This window comes from Aquarana catesbeiana, linkage group LG06 (genome assembly GCF_042186555.1).
Source record: "Aquarana catesbeiana isolate 2022-GZ linkage group LG06, ASM4218655v1, whole genome shotgun sequence".
Classification (NCBI taxonomy): Eukaryota; Metazoa; Chordata; class Amphibia; order Anura; family Ranidae; genus Aquarana; species Aquarana catesbeiana.
In genome coordinates this window covers 3,303,968-3,318,686 of record NC_133329.1, presented here as the reverse complement: position 1 = coordinate 3,318,686, position 14,719 = coordinate 3,303,968, and the positions used below count along the sequence as shown (strand labels likewise).

General features: G+C 55.2%; 1 protein-coding gene across 3 annotated transcripts in view; it reads left to right on the top strand.

The window, feature by feature from the left end:
* LOC141148139 (uncharacterized) overlaps window positions 1-9,592 on the top strand; it is a 77,046-nt gene extending 67,454 nt beyond the window's left edge. For 2 of the 3 annotated variants that reach the window (XM_073635324.1, XM_073635325.1), the window contains exons 9-10: window positions 6,570-6,653; window positions 9,313-9,591. In XM_073635324.1, the coding sequence (XP_073491425.1) occupies window positions 6,570-6,653; window positions 9,313-9,428 (200 nt within the window). In that variant the 3' untranslated portion in view covers window positions 9,429-9,591. Of the gene's footprint in view, window positions 1-6,569; window positions 6,654-9,312 lie in introns of all 3 variants that reach the window. The other variant, XM_073635323.1, reaches the window with a different exon arrangement.
* Window positions 9,593-14,719: the final 5,127 nt, after the last annotated feature.

Genomic DNA, 14,719 nt, shown 5'->3' with positions numbered 1-14,719 from the left:
CCAGGTTCCAATCAGTCTACTCCCCCTCTATCCAGCGATGAGCATCTCCATCGCTCTACCTTCTCTTTCCAGAAAAGCACATGAAAAGGTAAACCCCATGTATACTGTCCTATATTTAACCCACTACCTATTTTTCATCCCCATATTGTAGCCGCTTATTATTGCTACTACAAATAGTCTGACACCAAAGGTTGGCATAAAACTGGCCTTTTAACGGCCCCTTTATTAAAGTAAAATAATTAACAATATCAACAAAAAACAAAGCATAAACGTTTTGGTTGCCGATCCTTGGAGGCACTACGTATCCACTCTTTACCTTATATCTGCTTAAATCATTTTATGGTCCCTGTCGCATTGCACCAACTCGGGGACAAACCACCTTCAGCAGATACACCATACACTCACAGTTAACCACATAACTGGCATTCACCGGGGACCCATACCTCGGATGTGTCCCAATCCTTTAATTCCATCAGTTTACTTCTAAATGCCTCCAAAGACCCAACCGCACTTCCTAAGAGCAAAGGAAAAAAACACAAAAGGAAAAACAAAACACAGAAAACAAAAGTACCAACCACAGCAAACATATTACCCATTTGTCTGCACCTCTGACCTCTCCTCTGCACTGCCTCCCCCTCTCACCGCTCTGACCAATCCCCTCTGAGCCCAAGTTAACTGCAGGAATCTTTAACCCTCACTGACCCAGCTTACAGGGTCCCATTTCATGTAGCCCTGCGCTTATTTACTTCTTTACTTTTGCTGCGGGCTGTTCTCTTATAGCACTCTCGAGGCCTTTGTCATTTTACAACCTCTATCCAGTGAAGCACATCTCCAACACTCCATCTGCTCTTTCCAAAGTAGCCCACCCCTGCCACTCTGCAGACCTCCACCACTCTTCCTCCTCAGTCCAGTGGAGCATTCCTTCATCATTCTACCTGCTCTTTCCAGAGGTCCACACTTATAGCACTCTCCAAACCTCCATCACTCTACCTCCTCAGTCCAGTGGAGCATTCCTCCATCATTCTACCTGCTCTTTCCAGAGGTCCACACTTATAGCACTCTCCAAATCTCCATCACTCTACCTCCTCAGTCCAGTGGAGCATTCCTCCATCATTCTACCTGCTCTTTCCAGAGGTCCACACTTATAGCACTCTCCAAACCTCCATCACTCTACCTCCTCAGTCCAGTGGAGCATTCCTCCATCATTCTACCTGCTCTTTCCAGAGGTCCACACTTATAACACTATGCAGACCTCCATCACTCTACCTCCTCAGTCCAGTGGAGCATTCCTCCATCATTCTACCTGCTCTTTCCAGAGGTCCACACTTATAACACTCTGCAGACCTCCATCACTCTTCCTCCTCAGTCCAGTGGAGCATTCCTCCATCATTCTACCTGCTCTTTCCAGAGATCCACACTTACAGCACTCTCCAAACCTCCACCACCCTACCTCCTCAGTCCAGTGGAGCATTCCTCCATCATTCTACCAGCTCTTTCCAGAGGTCCACACTTACAGCACTCTCCAAACCTCCACCACCCTATCTCTTCAGTCCAGTGGAGCATTCCTCCATCATTCTATCTGCTCTTTCCAGCAGTCCACACCTATAACACTCTGCAGACCTCCATCACTCTACCTCCTCAGTCCAGTGGAGCATTCCTCCATCATTCTACCAGCTCTTTCCAGAGATCCACACTTATAGCACTCTCCAAACCTCCACCACCCTACCTCCTCAGTCCAGTGGAGCATTCCTCCATCATTCTATCTGCTCTTTCCAGAGATCCACACTTATAGCACTCTCCAAACCTCCACCACCCTACCTCCTCAGTCCAGTGGAGCATTCCTCCATCATTCTATCTGCTCTTTCCAGAGATCCACACTTATAGCACTCTCCAAACCTCCACCACTCTACCTCCTCAGTCCAGTGGAGCATTCCTCCATCATTCTACCAGCTCTTTCCAGAGGTCCACACTTATAGCACTCTGCAGACCTCCATCACTCTACCTCCTCAGTCCAGTGAAGCATTCCTTCATCATTCTACCTGCTCTTTCCAGAGGTCCACACTTATAGCACTCTCCAGACCTCCATCACTCTACCTCCTCAGTCCAGTGGAGCATTCCTCCATCATTCTATCAACTCTTTCCAGAGGTCCACACTTAGAGCACTCTGCAGACCTCCATCACTCTACCTCCTCAGTCCAGTGGAGCATTCCTCCATCATTCTATCTGCTCTTTCCAGAGGTCCACACTTATAGCACTCTCCAAATCTCCACCACTCTACCTCCTCAGTCCAGTGGAGCATTCCTCCATCATTCTACCAGCTCTTTCCAGAGGTCCACACTTATAGCACTCTGCAGACCTCCACCACTCTACCTCCTCAGTCCAGTGGAGCATTCCTCCATCATTCTACCAGCTCTTTCCAGAGGTCCACACTTATAACACTCTGCAGACCTCCACCGCTCTACCTCCTCAGTCCAGTGGAGCATTCCTCCATCATTCTACCTGCTCTTTCCAGAGATCCACACTTATAACACTCTGCAAACCTCCATCACTCTACCTTCTCAGTCCAGTGGAGCATTCCTCCATCATTCTACCTGCTCTTTCCAGAGATCCACACTTACAGCACTCTCCAAACCTCCACCACCCTACCTCCTCAGTCCAGTGGAGCATTCCTCCATCATTCTACCAGCTCTTTCCAGAGGTCCACACTTACAGCACTCTCCAAACCTCCACCACCCTATCTCTTCAGTCCAGTAGAGCATTCCTCCATCATTCTATCTGCTCTTTCCAGCAGTCCACACCTATAACACTCTGCAGACCTCCATCACTCTACCTCCTCAGTCCAGTGGAGCATTCCTCCATCATTCTATCAGCTCTTTCCAGCGATCCACACTTATAGCACTTTCCAAACCTCCACCACCCTACCTCCTCAGTCCAGTGGAGCATTCCTCCATCATTCTATCTGCTCTTTCCAGAGATCCACACTTATAGCACTCTCCAAACCTCCACCACTCTACCTCCTCAGTCCAGTGGAGCATTCCTCCATCATTCTACCAGCTCTTTCCAGAGGTCCACACTTATAGCACTCTGCAGACCTCCATCACTCCAACCTCCTCAGTCCAGTGGAGCATTCCTTCATCATTCTACCTGCTCTTTCCAGAGGTCCACACCTATAGCACTCTCCAGACCTCCATCACTCTACCTCCTCAGTCCAGAGGAGCATTCCTCCATCATTCTACCAGCTCTTTCCAGAGGTCCACACTTATAGCACTCTGCAGACCTCCATCACTTTACCTCCTCAGTCCAGTGGAGCATTCCTTCATCATTCTACCTGCTCTTTCCAGAGGTCCACACCTATAGCACTCTCCAGACCTCCATCACTCTACCTCCTCAGTCCAGAGGAGCATTCCTCCATCATTCTACCAGCTCTTTCCAGAGGTCCACACTTAGAGCACTCTGCAGACCTCCATCACTCCACCTCCTCAGTCCAGTGGAGCATTCCTTCATCATTCTACCTGCTCTTTCCAGAGGTCCACACTCATAGCACTCTCCAGACCTCCATCACTCTACCTCCTCAGTCCAGTGGAGCATTCCTCCATCATTCTACCAGCTCTTTCCAGAGGTCCACACTTATAGCACTCTGCAGACCTCCACCACTCTACCTCTTCAATCCAGTAGAGCATTCCTCCATCATTCTACCAGCTCTTTCCAGAGATCCACACTTATAGCACTCTCCAAATCTCCACCACTCTACCTCCTCAGTCCAGTGGAGCATTCCTCCATCATTCTACCAGCTCTTTCCAGAGATCCACACTTATAGCACTCTCCAAATCTCCATCACTCCACCTGCTTTTTAGGGAAGTACACTTACACCCAGACCCCCAGGGGTCATATAACCTCCCCCCTTCTCTCTCCATATCAGCCTGTCTGACAATTGTGGAATTTGTTTCTCTCATTTCAACATGTTTGATCACATTGATGTCTGTCTGGATTTACAAGTCTCATCTGGAGATTATCCTGACAATGAGAGATAATCGCCTCTCTTGATGAGTGGAGGGCGGCGGCCATCTTTATTTGCCGGTGACACAATGACATTCGTAATGCATTTAATCTGCAATGGGCAGAGTGCTGAGTGACAGCGTCAGGAAGTCACAATCCTCGGGGACATCAGTCCCTCTAACCTATACTTATCAATAGATGCTTAATGTATTATAAACTAAATTGTCAAAAGTATTGTGACACCTGCCTTTACACACACATGAACTTTAATGACATCCCAGTCTTAGTCCGTAGGGTTCAATATTGAGTTGGCCCCGCCCTTTGAGTTGGCAGGTGTCCCAATACTTTTGACAATATTGTATGAATTATTTTCCCATTACCTAAAATTCTGAGTTCTCTTGAAAACAATACAATTTGTAGAGAGGTTTCCTCATCCCCATGCTCCAGTAATTGCCTCACTTTGTTTCCCAGAAATGTAAGTAGAAGTTATTGCATCCAATATGACATCCCCAGCTATGTTACCCTCAGGGTCCCCTCTGGTTTCAATTGTGCCTGTTGTCACCTCTGGATTGTTCCCCCTCTGGTGTCCCCTATGCCTGATGTCCCTCTGCCTGTTGTCCCTTCTGTTGTCCCCTCTGGTATCCCTTCTGAATGTTATCTCTTCTGGTTGTCCCATCTGGGACCCCTCTGCCTTTTACCTCCTCTGGTGTCCCCTCTGCCTGTTATCTCTTCTGGTTGTCCCCTTTTCCTGTTGTGCCCTCTGCCCAGTGTCCCTACTGGTGTCCCCTCTTCCTATTATTTCCTCTGCTGTCCCCTCTGCCTGTTATCTCCTCTGGTGTCCCCTCTGCCTTTTATCTCCTCTGGTGTCCCTTCTGCCTGTTATCTCCTCTGGTGTCCCTTCTGCCTGTTATCTCCTCTGGTGTCCCCTCTGCCTTTTATCTCCTCTGGTGTCCCTTCTGCCTTTTATCTCCACTGGTGTCCCCTCTGCCTTTTATCTCCTCTGGTGTCCCTTCTGCCTTTTATCTCCACTGGTGTCCCCTCTGCCTGTTATCTCCTCTGGTGTCCCTTCTGCCTGTTATCTCCACTGGTGTCCCCTCTGCCTGTTATCTCCTCTGGTTGTCCCATCTGGGCCCCCTCTGCCTTTAATCTCCTCTGGTGTCCCTTCTGCCTTTTATCTCCTCTGGTGTCCCCTCTGCCTGTTATCTCCTCTGGTTGTCCCCTTTTCCTGTTGTCCCCTCTGCCCAGTGTCCCCACTGGTGTCCCCTCTTCCTATTATCTCCTCTGCTGTCCCCTCTGCCTGTTATCTCCTCTGGTTGTCCCCTCTTCCTGTTGTCCCCTCTGCCCGGTGTCCCCACTGGTGTCCCCTCTTCCTATTATCTCCTCTGCTGTCCCCTCTGCCTGTTATCTTTTCTGGTTGTCCCCTTTTCCTGTTGCCTACTCTGGTGTCCCCTCTGCCCGGTGTCCCCACTGGTGTCCCCTCTTCCTATTATCTTCTCTGATGTCCCTTCTGCCCGGTGTCCCCACTGGTGTCCCCTTTTCCTATTATCTTCTCTGGTGTCTCCTCTGCCTGGTGTCCCCTCTGGTGTCCACTCTTCCCATTATCTTCTCTGGTGTCCCCTCTGCCTGGTGTCCACTCTTCTCATTATCTTCTCTCGTGTTCCCTCTGCCTGGTGTCCCCTCTGGTGTCCCCTCTGCCTGGTGTCCCCTCTGGTGTTCACTCTTCCCATTATCTTCTCTGGTGTCCCCTCTGCCTGGTGTCCCCACTGGTGTCCACTCTTCCCATTATCTTCTCTGGTGTCCACTCTTCCCATTATCTTCTCTGGTGACACCTCTGCCTGGTGTCCACTCTTCCCATTATCTTCTCTGGTGTCCCCTCTTCATGTTGTCCCCTCTGCTTATTATGATCTCTGCTCTCCCCTCTTCCCATTATCTTCTCTGGTGTCCCCTATGCTTGTTGTCAGGTCTGGTGCCCCTCTGTCTCTTGTCTCCTCTGTTGTCCCCTCTAGTGTCCCCTCTGTCTGGTGTTCCCTCTTCCTGTAATCTTCTCTGGTGTCCCCAATTCATGTTTCACATCTCTGGTGTCTTCTCTACCTGTTGTCACCTCCGGTGCCTCCTGTGCCTGTTTCAGATCTCTGATGTCCCCTCTGTTGTCTTCTGTAACTGTCACTCGGGATAAGGATGGAAGACACAGGTGACATCTCTGATGAATCGTGCAACACCCATGGGGTGACATCTAAAGGGAGACTGCCTGTCCTGCTGCTTCAGAGAGTGGCCTGAATTAACCCCTAAATACGCCAGACAATGTAAGGAATTCTGGGAAATCAAATCAGACATGGAGAACATGAAGAAACAATACAGAAATGTCTTCTTATTTCATACTGCCATCGCCGAGTAATCAGCAGTGGAAAATCAGTGCAATTCTCCATGTTGGACAGAGTGCCGTCTGAGAGATAATAAATTGTCACTTTATCCAATCAGTGAACTGATTCAAGTCAGGGAGCTCTTTTTGTAGATGACCGTTCCTCTCTTTCCACCATGTTCACCGTCCACTTACCACCAATCTGTCTCCACAGGGTTTAATGACACCTCCAACCTGAATGCACTGCAAGCCCAGGAATCTCTGGGGCCGTTCTGTACTTCAACCCTCTGCTGTCCAGGTAATGCCTCACTCTATTATCCCTTCCCCATCTACACTCAAAAATACCCTCTTCTCACATCCAATAAGACCCTTCCATGCCTCCACCCCAACGTGACCCTTCCATGCCTCCACCCCAACATAAATCTTCCATACCTCCACCCCAACATGACCCTTCCTCACCTCAACCCCAACGTGACCCTTCCATACCTCCACCCCCAATGTGACCTTTCCATACCTCCACCCCCAACGTGACCCTTCCACACCTCCACCCAACGTGACCGTTCCATGCCTCCACCCCAACATAAATCTTCCATACCTCCACCCCAACATGACCCTTCCTCACCTCAACCCCGTGACCCTTCCATACCTCCACCCCCAATGTGACCTTTCCATACCTCCACCCCCAAGGTGACCTTTCCATACCTCCACCCCCAACATGACCCTTCCACACCTCCACCCAACATGACCCTTCCATGCCTCCACCCCAACATAAATCTTCTACACCTCCAACCCAACATGACCCCTCCATACCTCCATTCCAAAATAAATCTTCCATACCTCCACCCCAACATGACCCTTCCATACCTCCACCCTAACATGACCATTCCTCGCCTTCACCCCAAAATGACACTTCTATACCTCCACCATAACATGACCCTTCCATACCTGCACCCTAACATGACTATTCCTCACTTCCCGCCCCAACATGACCCTTCCATACCTCCACCCTAACATGACCCTTTTTCACCTCCACCCTAACATGACCCTTCCTCACCTCCACCCCAACAAGACCCTTCCATACCTCCACCCCAAAATAAATCTTCCATACCTCCAACCCAACATGACCCTTCCATACCTCCATTCCAACATAAATCTTCCATACCTCAACCCCAACATGACCCTTCCATACTTCCACCCCAACATGACCCTTCCATACCTCCACCCTAACATGACCCTTCCATACCTCTACCCTAACATGACCCTTCCATACCTCCACCCCAAAATGACCATTCCATACCTCTACCCTAACATGACCCTTCCATACCTACACCCCAACATGACCATTCTATACCTCCACCCCAACATGACCATTCCATACCTCCACCCCAACATGACCCTTCCATACCTCCACCCCAACATGACCATTGAATACCTCCACCTCAACATGACTCTTCCTCATCTTCACCCTAACATGACCTTTCCTCACTTCCACCCCGACATAACCCTTCCTCACCTCTACCCCAACATGACCCTTCCATACCTCCACCCTAACATGACCATTCCATACCTCCCACCCCAACATGACCCTTCCATACCTCCACTGTAACATGACCCTTCCATACCTCCACCCCAACATGACCCTTCCATACCTCCACCCCAACATGACCCTTCCATACCTCCACTCTAACATGACCCTTCCATACCTCCCACCCCAACATGACCCTTCCATACCTCCACCCCAACATGACCCTTCCATACCTCCACACCAACATGACCCTTCCATACCTCCACTCTAACATGACCCTTCCATACCTCAAACCCCAACATGACCCTTCCATACCTCCACTCTAACATGACCCTTCCATACCTCCACCCCAACATGACCCTTCCATACCTCCACTCTAACATGACCCTTCCATACCTGCACCCTAACATGACCCTTCCATACCTTCACCCCAAAATGACCCTTCCATACCTGCACCCCAACAGGACCCTTCCATACCTCCACCCCAACAAGACCCTTCCATACATCCAACCCAACATAAATCTTCCATACCTCCACCCCAACATGACCCTTCCATGCCTCCACCCTAACACGACCATTCCATACCTCCACCCCAACATGACCCTTTCATACCTCCACCCCAACATGACCCTTCCATACCTCCACCCCAACATGACCCTTCCATAACTCCACCCTACCATGACCCTTCCATACCTCCAACGTAACATGACCTTCCATACCTCCACCCCAACATGACCTTTCATTACCTCCACCCCAACATGAACCTTCCATAACTCCACCACAACATGACCCTTCCATGCCTCCACCCTAACATGACCATTCCATACCTCCACCCCAACATGACCCTTTCATACCTCCACCCCAAAATGACCCTTCCATACCTGCACCCTAACATGACCCTTCCATACCTCCACCCTAACATGACCATTCCATACCTCCACCCCAACATGACCCTTTCATACCTCCACCCCAAAATGACCCTTCCATACCTGCACCCTAACATGACCCTTCCATACCTCCACCCCAACATGACCCTTCCGTACCTCCACCCCAACATGACTCTTCCGTACCTCCACCCCAACATGACCCTTCCATACCTCCACCCCAACATGACTCTTCCATACCTCCACCCCAACATGACTCTTCCATACCTCTACCCAACATGACCCTTCATTACCTCCACCCCAAATTTACCCTTCCATACCTCCACCCCAACATGACCCTTCCATACCTCTACCCAACATGACCCTTCCATAACTCCACCCCAACATGACTCTTCCTCATCTTCACCCTGAAAAACCTCCTTCTAATCTCCATCCTAAAGCACCAACTTTTTGCCTTCAACCAAAAACAACATCTCCTTACTTGTACCCTGTGTTGCTCCACCTAACCCTCGAACTCCTCCCTCATGTATCATTGTTGTGTTTTTTAGGGTCGAAGAAGCCTTCTGGATCAAATGCCTCTGGGATCTCCACCTCTATCTTCCTGATAATTGCTTCCCTTGTCCTGTCTCAGCTCTTATTGGCCAATCGCACAGATGAGAAATAAGGGCGGTGGCAGGGGCGGGGCTGTGACCAGATCCATGTCTTCAACCTTTCTAGATGAAGTGCTGGTCACCTTTCATACTGAGACTTGTCTGTACAATCGGGGGGAGGAGGGGCCAATGCTCAGTCATGTGATCTGTGTAGCCTGTATAAAAGTTATGTCTAATAAAGGTTTTCATGTTATCACCAACAAGAAGCAGAAAGCTGTTTTTTTCTTCAAGGGACATTCGCCTTCCTGAGGGGATGAGATGGGGGCAACTGTCAATATAAAAGGAATTTAACCCCTTACTGGCTGCTCACGCCGGCCCTTTAAGAGTTTGTATGCTGGAGGCTTTCCAATCATGTGATCACTGTGATTGGCCTCCACAGTCATCATGTGATTAAGGGACCATCCTATCAGCTCCTGACTGTTGATTTGTCAGAGGAGCTTTTGGTGGCGGTGCGGGGCACAGTGCTATGGGCATTGTGGAGCACCATCTGCATGACCAGCAGGAAGCCCACTTCTGATTGGCTGGAAACCCAATCACTAAAATCTCATATCATTTGTAGCACGTTGTCATCATTTCAGAAGAAGGCCTCTTCAGTCTTCAAATCTGTAACTTCCTGTGAAATAATCGCCGGTGATCCTGCCATGAAGGTCCAGGTATCATCACACATCACATGGTCACCATCAGGAAACCCCCTGAGAAATGCCATCACTGGGGTGTATGGAGGCAGGAAGTGGCTGCAAAGAGGCTGCAGGAGATCAGCAGAACTGAAAGATGAAAACAGGATATTTATTAACCATCTGAGGACACGGAATGTTCTCCACACATCCAGAGAGACATCATGGAAGTACACGGGATGTATGTTGTGTATCCTGACCTTCTCCACCCCCCACCCCCTCCTGACCTTCTCCACCCCCACCCCCTCCTGACCTTCTCCACCCCCCACCCCACCCCCTCCTGACCTTCTCCACCCCCCCACCCCCTCCTGACCTTCTCCACCCCCACCCCCTCCTGACCTTCTCCACCCCCCACCCCCTCCTGACCTTCTCCACCCCCCACCCCCCCCCGACCTTCTCCACCCCCCACCCCCTCCTGACCTTCTCCACCCCCCACCCCCTCCTGACCTTCTGCAACTCCCCCCTCCAGACCTTCTGCAACTCCCCCTCCTGACCTTCTGCATCCCCCACCCCCTCCTGACCTTCTGCACCCCCCACCCCCTCCTGACTTTCTGCACCCCCCACCCCCTCCCGACCTTCTCCACCCCCCACCCCCTCCTGACCTTCTGCGCCCCCCACCCCCTCCTGACCTTCTGCAACTCCCCCCTCCTGACCTTCAGCAACCCCCCCACCCCCTCCTGACCTTCTCCACCCACCAACCCCTCCTGACCTTCTCCACCCCCCACCCCCTCCTGACCTTCTGCACCCCCCCACCCCCTCCTGACCTTCTGCACCCCCCACCCCCTCCTGACCTTCTCCACCCCCCACCCCCTCCTGACCTTCTGCACCCCCCACCCCCTCCTGACCTTCTGCACCCCCCACCCCCTCCTAACCTTCTGCAACTCCCCCCTCCTGACCTTCAGCAACCCCCCCACTCCCTCCTGACCTTCTGCATCCCCCACCCCCTCCTGACCTTCTGCACCCCCCACCCCCTCCTGACCTTCTGCACCCCCACCCCCTCCTGACCTTCTGCACTCCCCACCCCCTCCTGACCTTCTGCACCCCCCACCCCCTCCTGACCTTCTGCAACCCCCCACCCCCTCCTGACCTTCTGCACCCCCCCACCCCCTCCTGACCTTCTGCAACCCCCCACCCCCTCCTGACCTTCTGCACCCCCCACCCCCTCCCCCTCCTGACCTTCTACTCCCCCCACCCCCTCCTGACCTTCTACAACTCCCCCCACCCCCTCCTGACCTTCTGCACCCCCCACCCCCTCCTGACCTTCAGCAACCCCCCACCCCCTCCTGACCTTCTGCAACCCCCCCACCCCCTCCTGACCTTCTGCAACCCCCACCCCCTCCTGACCTTCTGCACCCCCCACCCCCTCCCCCTCCTGACCTTCTGCACCCCCCATCCCCTCCTGTCCTTCTGCACCCCACCCCCTCCTGACCTTCTGCACCCCCACCCCCTCCTGACCTTCTGCACCCCCCACCCCTCCTGACCTTCTCCACCCCCCACCCCCTCCTGACCTTCTGCACCCCCACCCCCTCCTGACCTTCAGCACCCCCCACCCCCTCTTGACCTTCTGCACCCCCCCATCCCCTCCTGACCTTCTGCACCCCCCATCCCCTCCTGACCTTCTCCACCCCCCACCCCCTCCTGACCTTCAGCAACCCCCCACCCCTCCTGACCTTCTGCATCCCCCACCCCCTCCTGACCTTCTGCACCCCCCACCCCCTCCTGACCTTCTGCACCCCCCACCCCCTCCTGACCTTCTCCACCCCCACCCCCTCCTGACCTTCTCCACCCCCCACCCCCTCCTGACCTTCTACAATTCCCCCCACCCCCTCCTGACCTTCTGCACCCCCCACCCCCTCCTGACCTTCTGCACCCCCCACCCCCTCCTGACCTTCTACAATTCCCCCCACCCCCTCCTGACCTTCTGCACCCCCCACCCCTCCTGACCTTCTGCACCCCCACCCCCTCCTGACCTTCTACAACTCCCCCCACCCCCTCCTGACCTTCTGCACCCCCCACCCCTCCTGACCTTCTCCACCCCCCACCCCCTCCTGACCTTCAGCAACCCCCCACCCCTCCTGACCTTCTCCACCCCCCACCCCCTCCTGACCTTCTGCAACCCCCCCACCCCCTCCTGACCTTCTCCACCCCCCACCCCCTCCTGACCTTCTCCACCCCCCACCCCCTCCTGACCTTCTCCACCCCCCACCCTCTCCTGACCTTCTGCAACCCCCCCACCCCCTCCTGACCTTCTGCAACCCCCACCCCCTCCTGACCTTCTGCACCCCCCATCCCCTCCTGACCTTCTGCACCCCCCACCCCCTCCTGACCTTCTGCAACCCCCCTCCTGACCTTCTGCACCCCCCATCCCCTCCTGACCTTCTGCACCCCCCACCCCCTCCTGACCTTCTGCACCCCCCACCCCCTCCTGACCTTCTCCACCCCCACCCCCTCCTGACCTTCTCCACCCCCCCACCCCCTCCTGACCTTCTCCACCCCCCCACCCCCTCCTGACCTTCTCCACCCCCCACCCCCTCCTGACCTTCTCCACCCCCCACCCCCTCCTGACCTTCTCCACCCCCCACCCCCTCCTGACCTTCTGCACCCCCCACCCCCTCCTGACCTTCTGCACCCCCCACCCCCTCCTGACCTTCTGCACCCCCACCCCCTCCTGACCTTCTGCAACCCCCATCCCCTCCTGACCTTCTGCATCCCTCACCCCCTCCTGACCTTCTGCATCCCCCCCACCCCCTCCTGACCTTCTGCAACCCCCCCACCCCCTCCTGACCTTCTGCAACCCCCCACCCCCTCCTGACCTTCTGCACCCCCCACCCCCTCCCCCTCCTGACCTTCTGCACCCCCCATCCCCTCCTGACCTTCTGCACCCCCCCCTCCTGACCTTCTGCACCCCCACCCCCTCCTGACCTTCTGCACCCCCCACCCCCTCCTGACCTTCTCCACCCCCCACCCCCTCCTGACCTTCTGCACCCCCCACCCCCTCCTGACCTTCAGCACCCCCCACCCCCTCCTGACCTTCTGCACCCCCCATCCCCTCCTGACCTTCTGCATCCCCCACCCCCTCCTGACCTTCTGCACCCCCCACCCCCTCCTGACCTTCTCCACCCCCCACCCCCTCCTGACCTTCTACAATTCCCCCCACCCCCTCCTGACCTTCTGCACCCCCCACCCCCTCCTGACCTTCTACAATTCCCCCCACCCCCTCCTGACCTTCTGCACCCCCCACCCCCTCCTGACCTTCTGCACCCCCCACCCCCTCCTGACCTTCTGCACCCCCCACCCCCTCCTGACCTTCTACAATTCCCCCCACCCCCTCCTGACCTTCTGCACCCCCCACCCCTCCTGACCTTCTGCACCCCCACCCCCTCCTGACCTTCTACAACTCCCCCCACCCCCTCCTGACCTTCTGCACCCCCCACCCCTCCTGACCTTCTGCACCCCCCACCCCCTCCTGACCTTCTGCACCCCCCACCCCCTCCTGACCTTCTACAATTCCCCCCACCCCCTCCTGACCTTCTGCACCCCCCACCCCTCCTGACCTTCTGCACCCCCACCCCCTCCTGACCTTCTACAACTCCCCCCACCCCCTCCTGACCTTCTGCACCCCCCACCCCTCCTGACCTTCTTCACCCCCACCCCCTCCTGACCTTCTCCACCCCCCACCCCCTCCTGACCTTCAGCAACCCCCCACCCCCTCCTGACCTTCTCCACCCCCCACCCCCTCCTGACCTTCTGCAACCCCCCCACCCCCTCCTGACCTTCTCCACCCCCCACCCCCTCCTGACCTTCTCCACCCCCCACCCCCTCCTGACCTTCTCCACCCCCCACCCTCTCCTGACCTTCTGCAACCCCCCCACCCCCTCCTGACCTTCTGCAACCCCCACCCCCTCCTGACCTTCTGCACCCCCCACCCCCTCCTGACCTTCTGCACCCCCCACCCCCTCCTGACCTTCTGCAACCCCCCTCCTGACCTTCTCCACCCCCACCCCCTCCTGACCTTCTCCACCCCCCCACCCCCTCCTGACCTTCTCCACCCCCCCACCCCCTCCTGACCTTCTCCACCCCCCACCCCCTCCTGACCTTCTCCACCCCCCACCCCCTCCTGACCTTCTGCACCCCCCACCCCCTCCTGACCTTCTGCACCCCCCACCCCCTCCTGACCTTCTGCACCCCCACCCCCTCCTGACCTTCTGCAACCCCCATCCCCTCCTGACCTTCTACAACTCCCCACACCCCCTCCTGACCTTCTGCACCTCCCACCCCCTCCTGACCTTCTGCACCCCCCACCCCCTCCTGACCTTCTGCACCCCCCACCCCCTCCTGACCTTCTGCACCCCCACCCCCTCCTGACCTTCTGCAACCCCCATCCCCTCCTGACCTTCTACAACTCCCCACACCCCCTCCTGACCTTCTGCACCTCCCACCCCCTCCTGACCTTCTGCATCCCTCACCCCCTCCTGACCTTCTGCACCCCCCACCCCCTCCTGACCTTCTACAACTCCCCACACCCCCTCCTGACCTTCTGCACCTCCCACCCCCTCCTGACCTTCTGCACCCCCCACCCCCTCCTGACCTTCTGCACCCCCCACCCCCTCCTGACCTTCTGCACCCCCCAC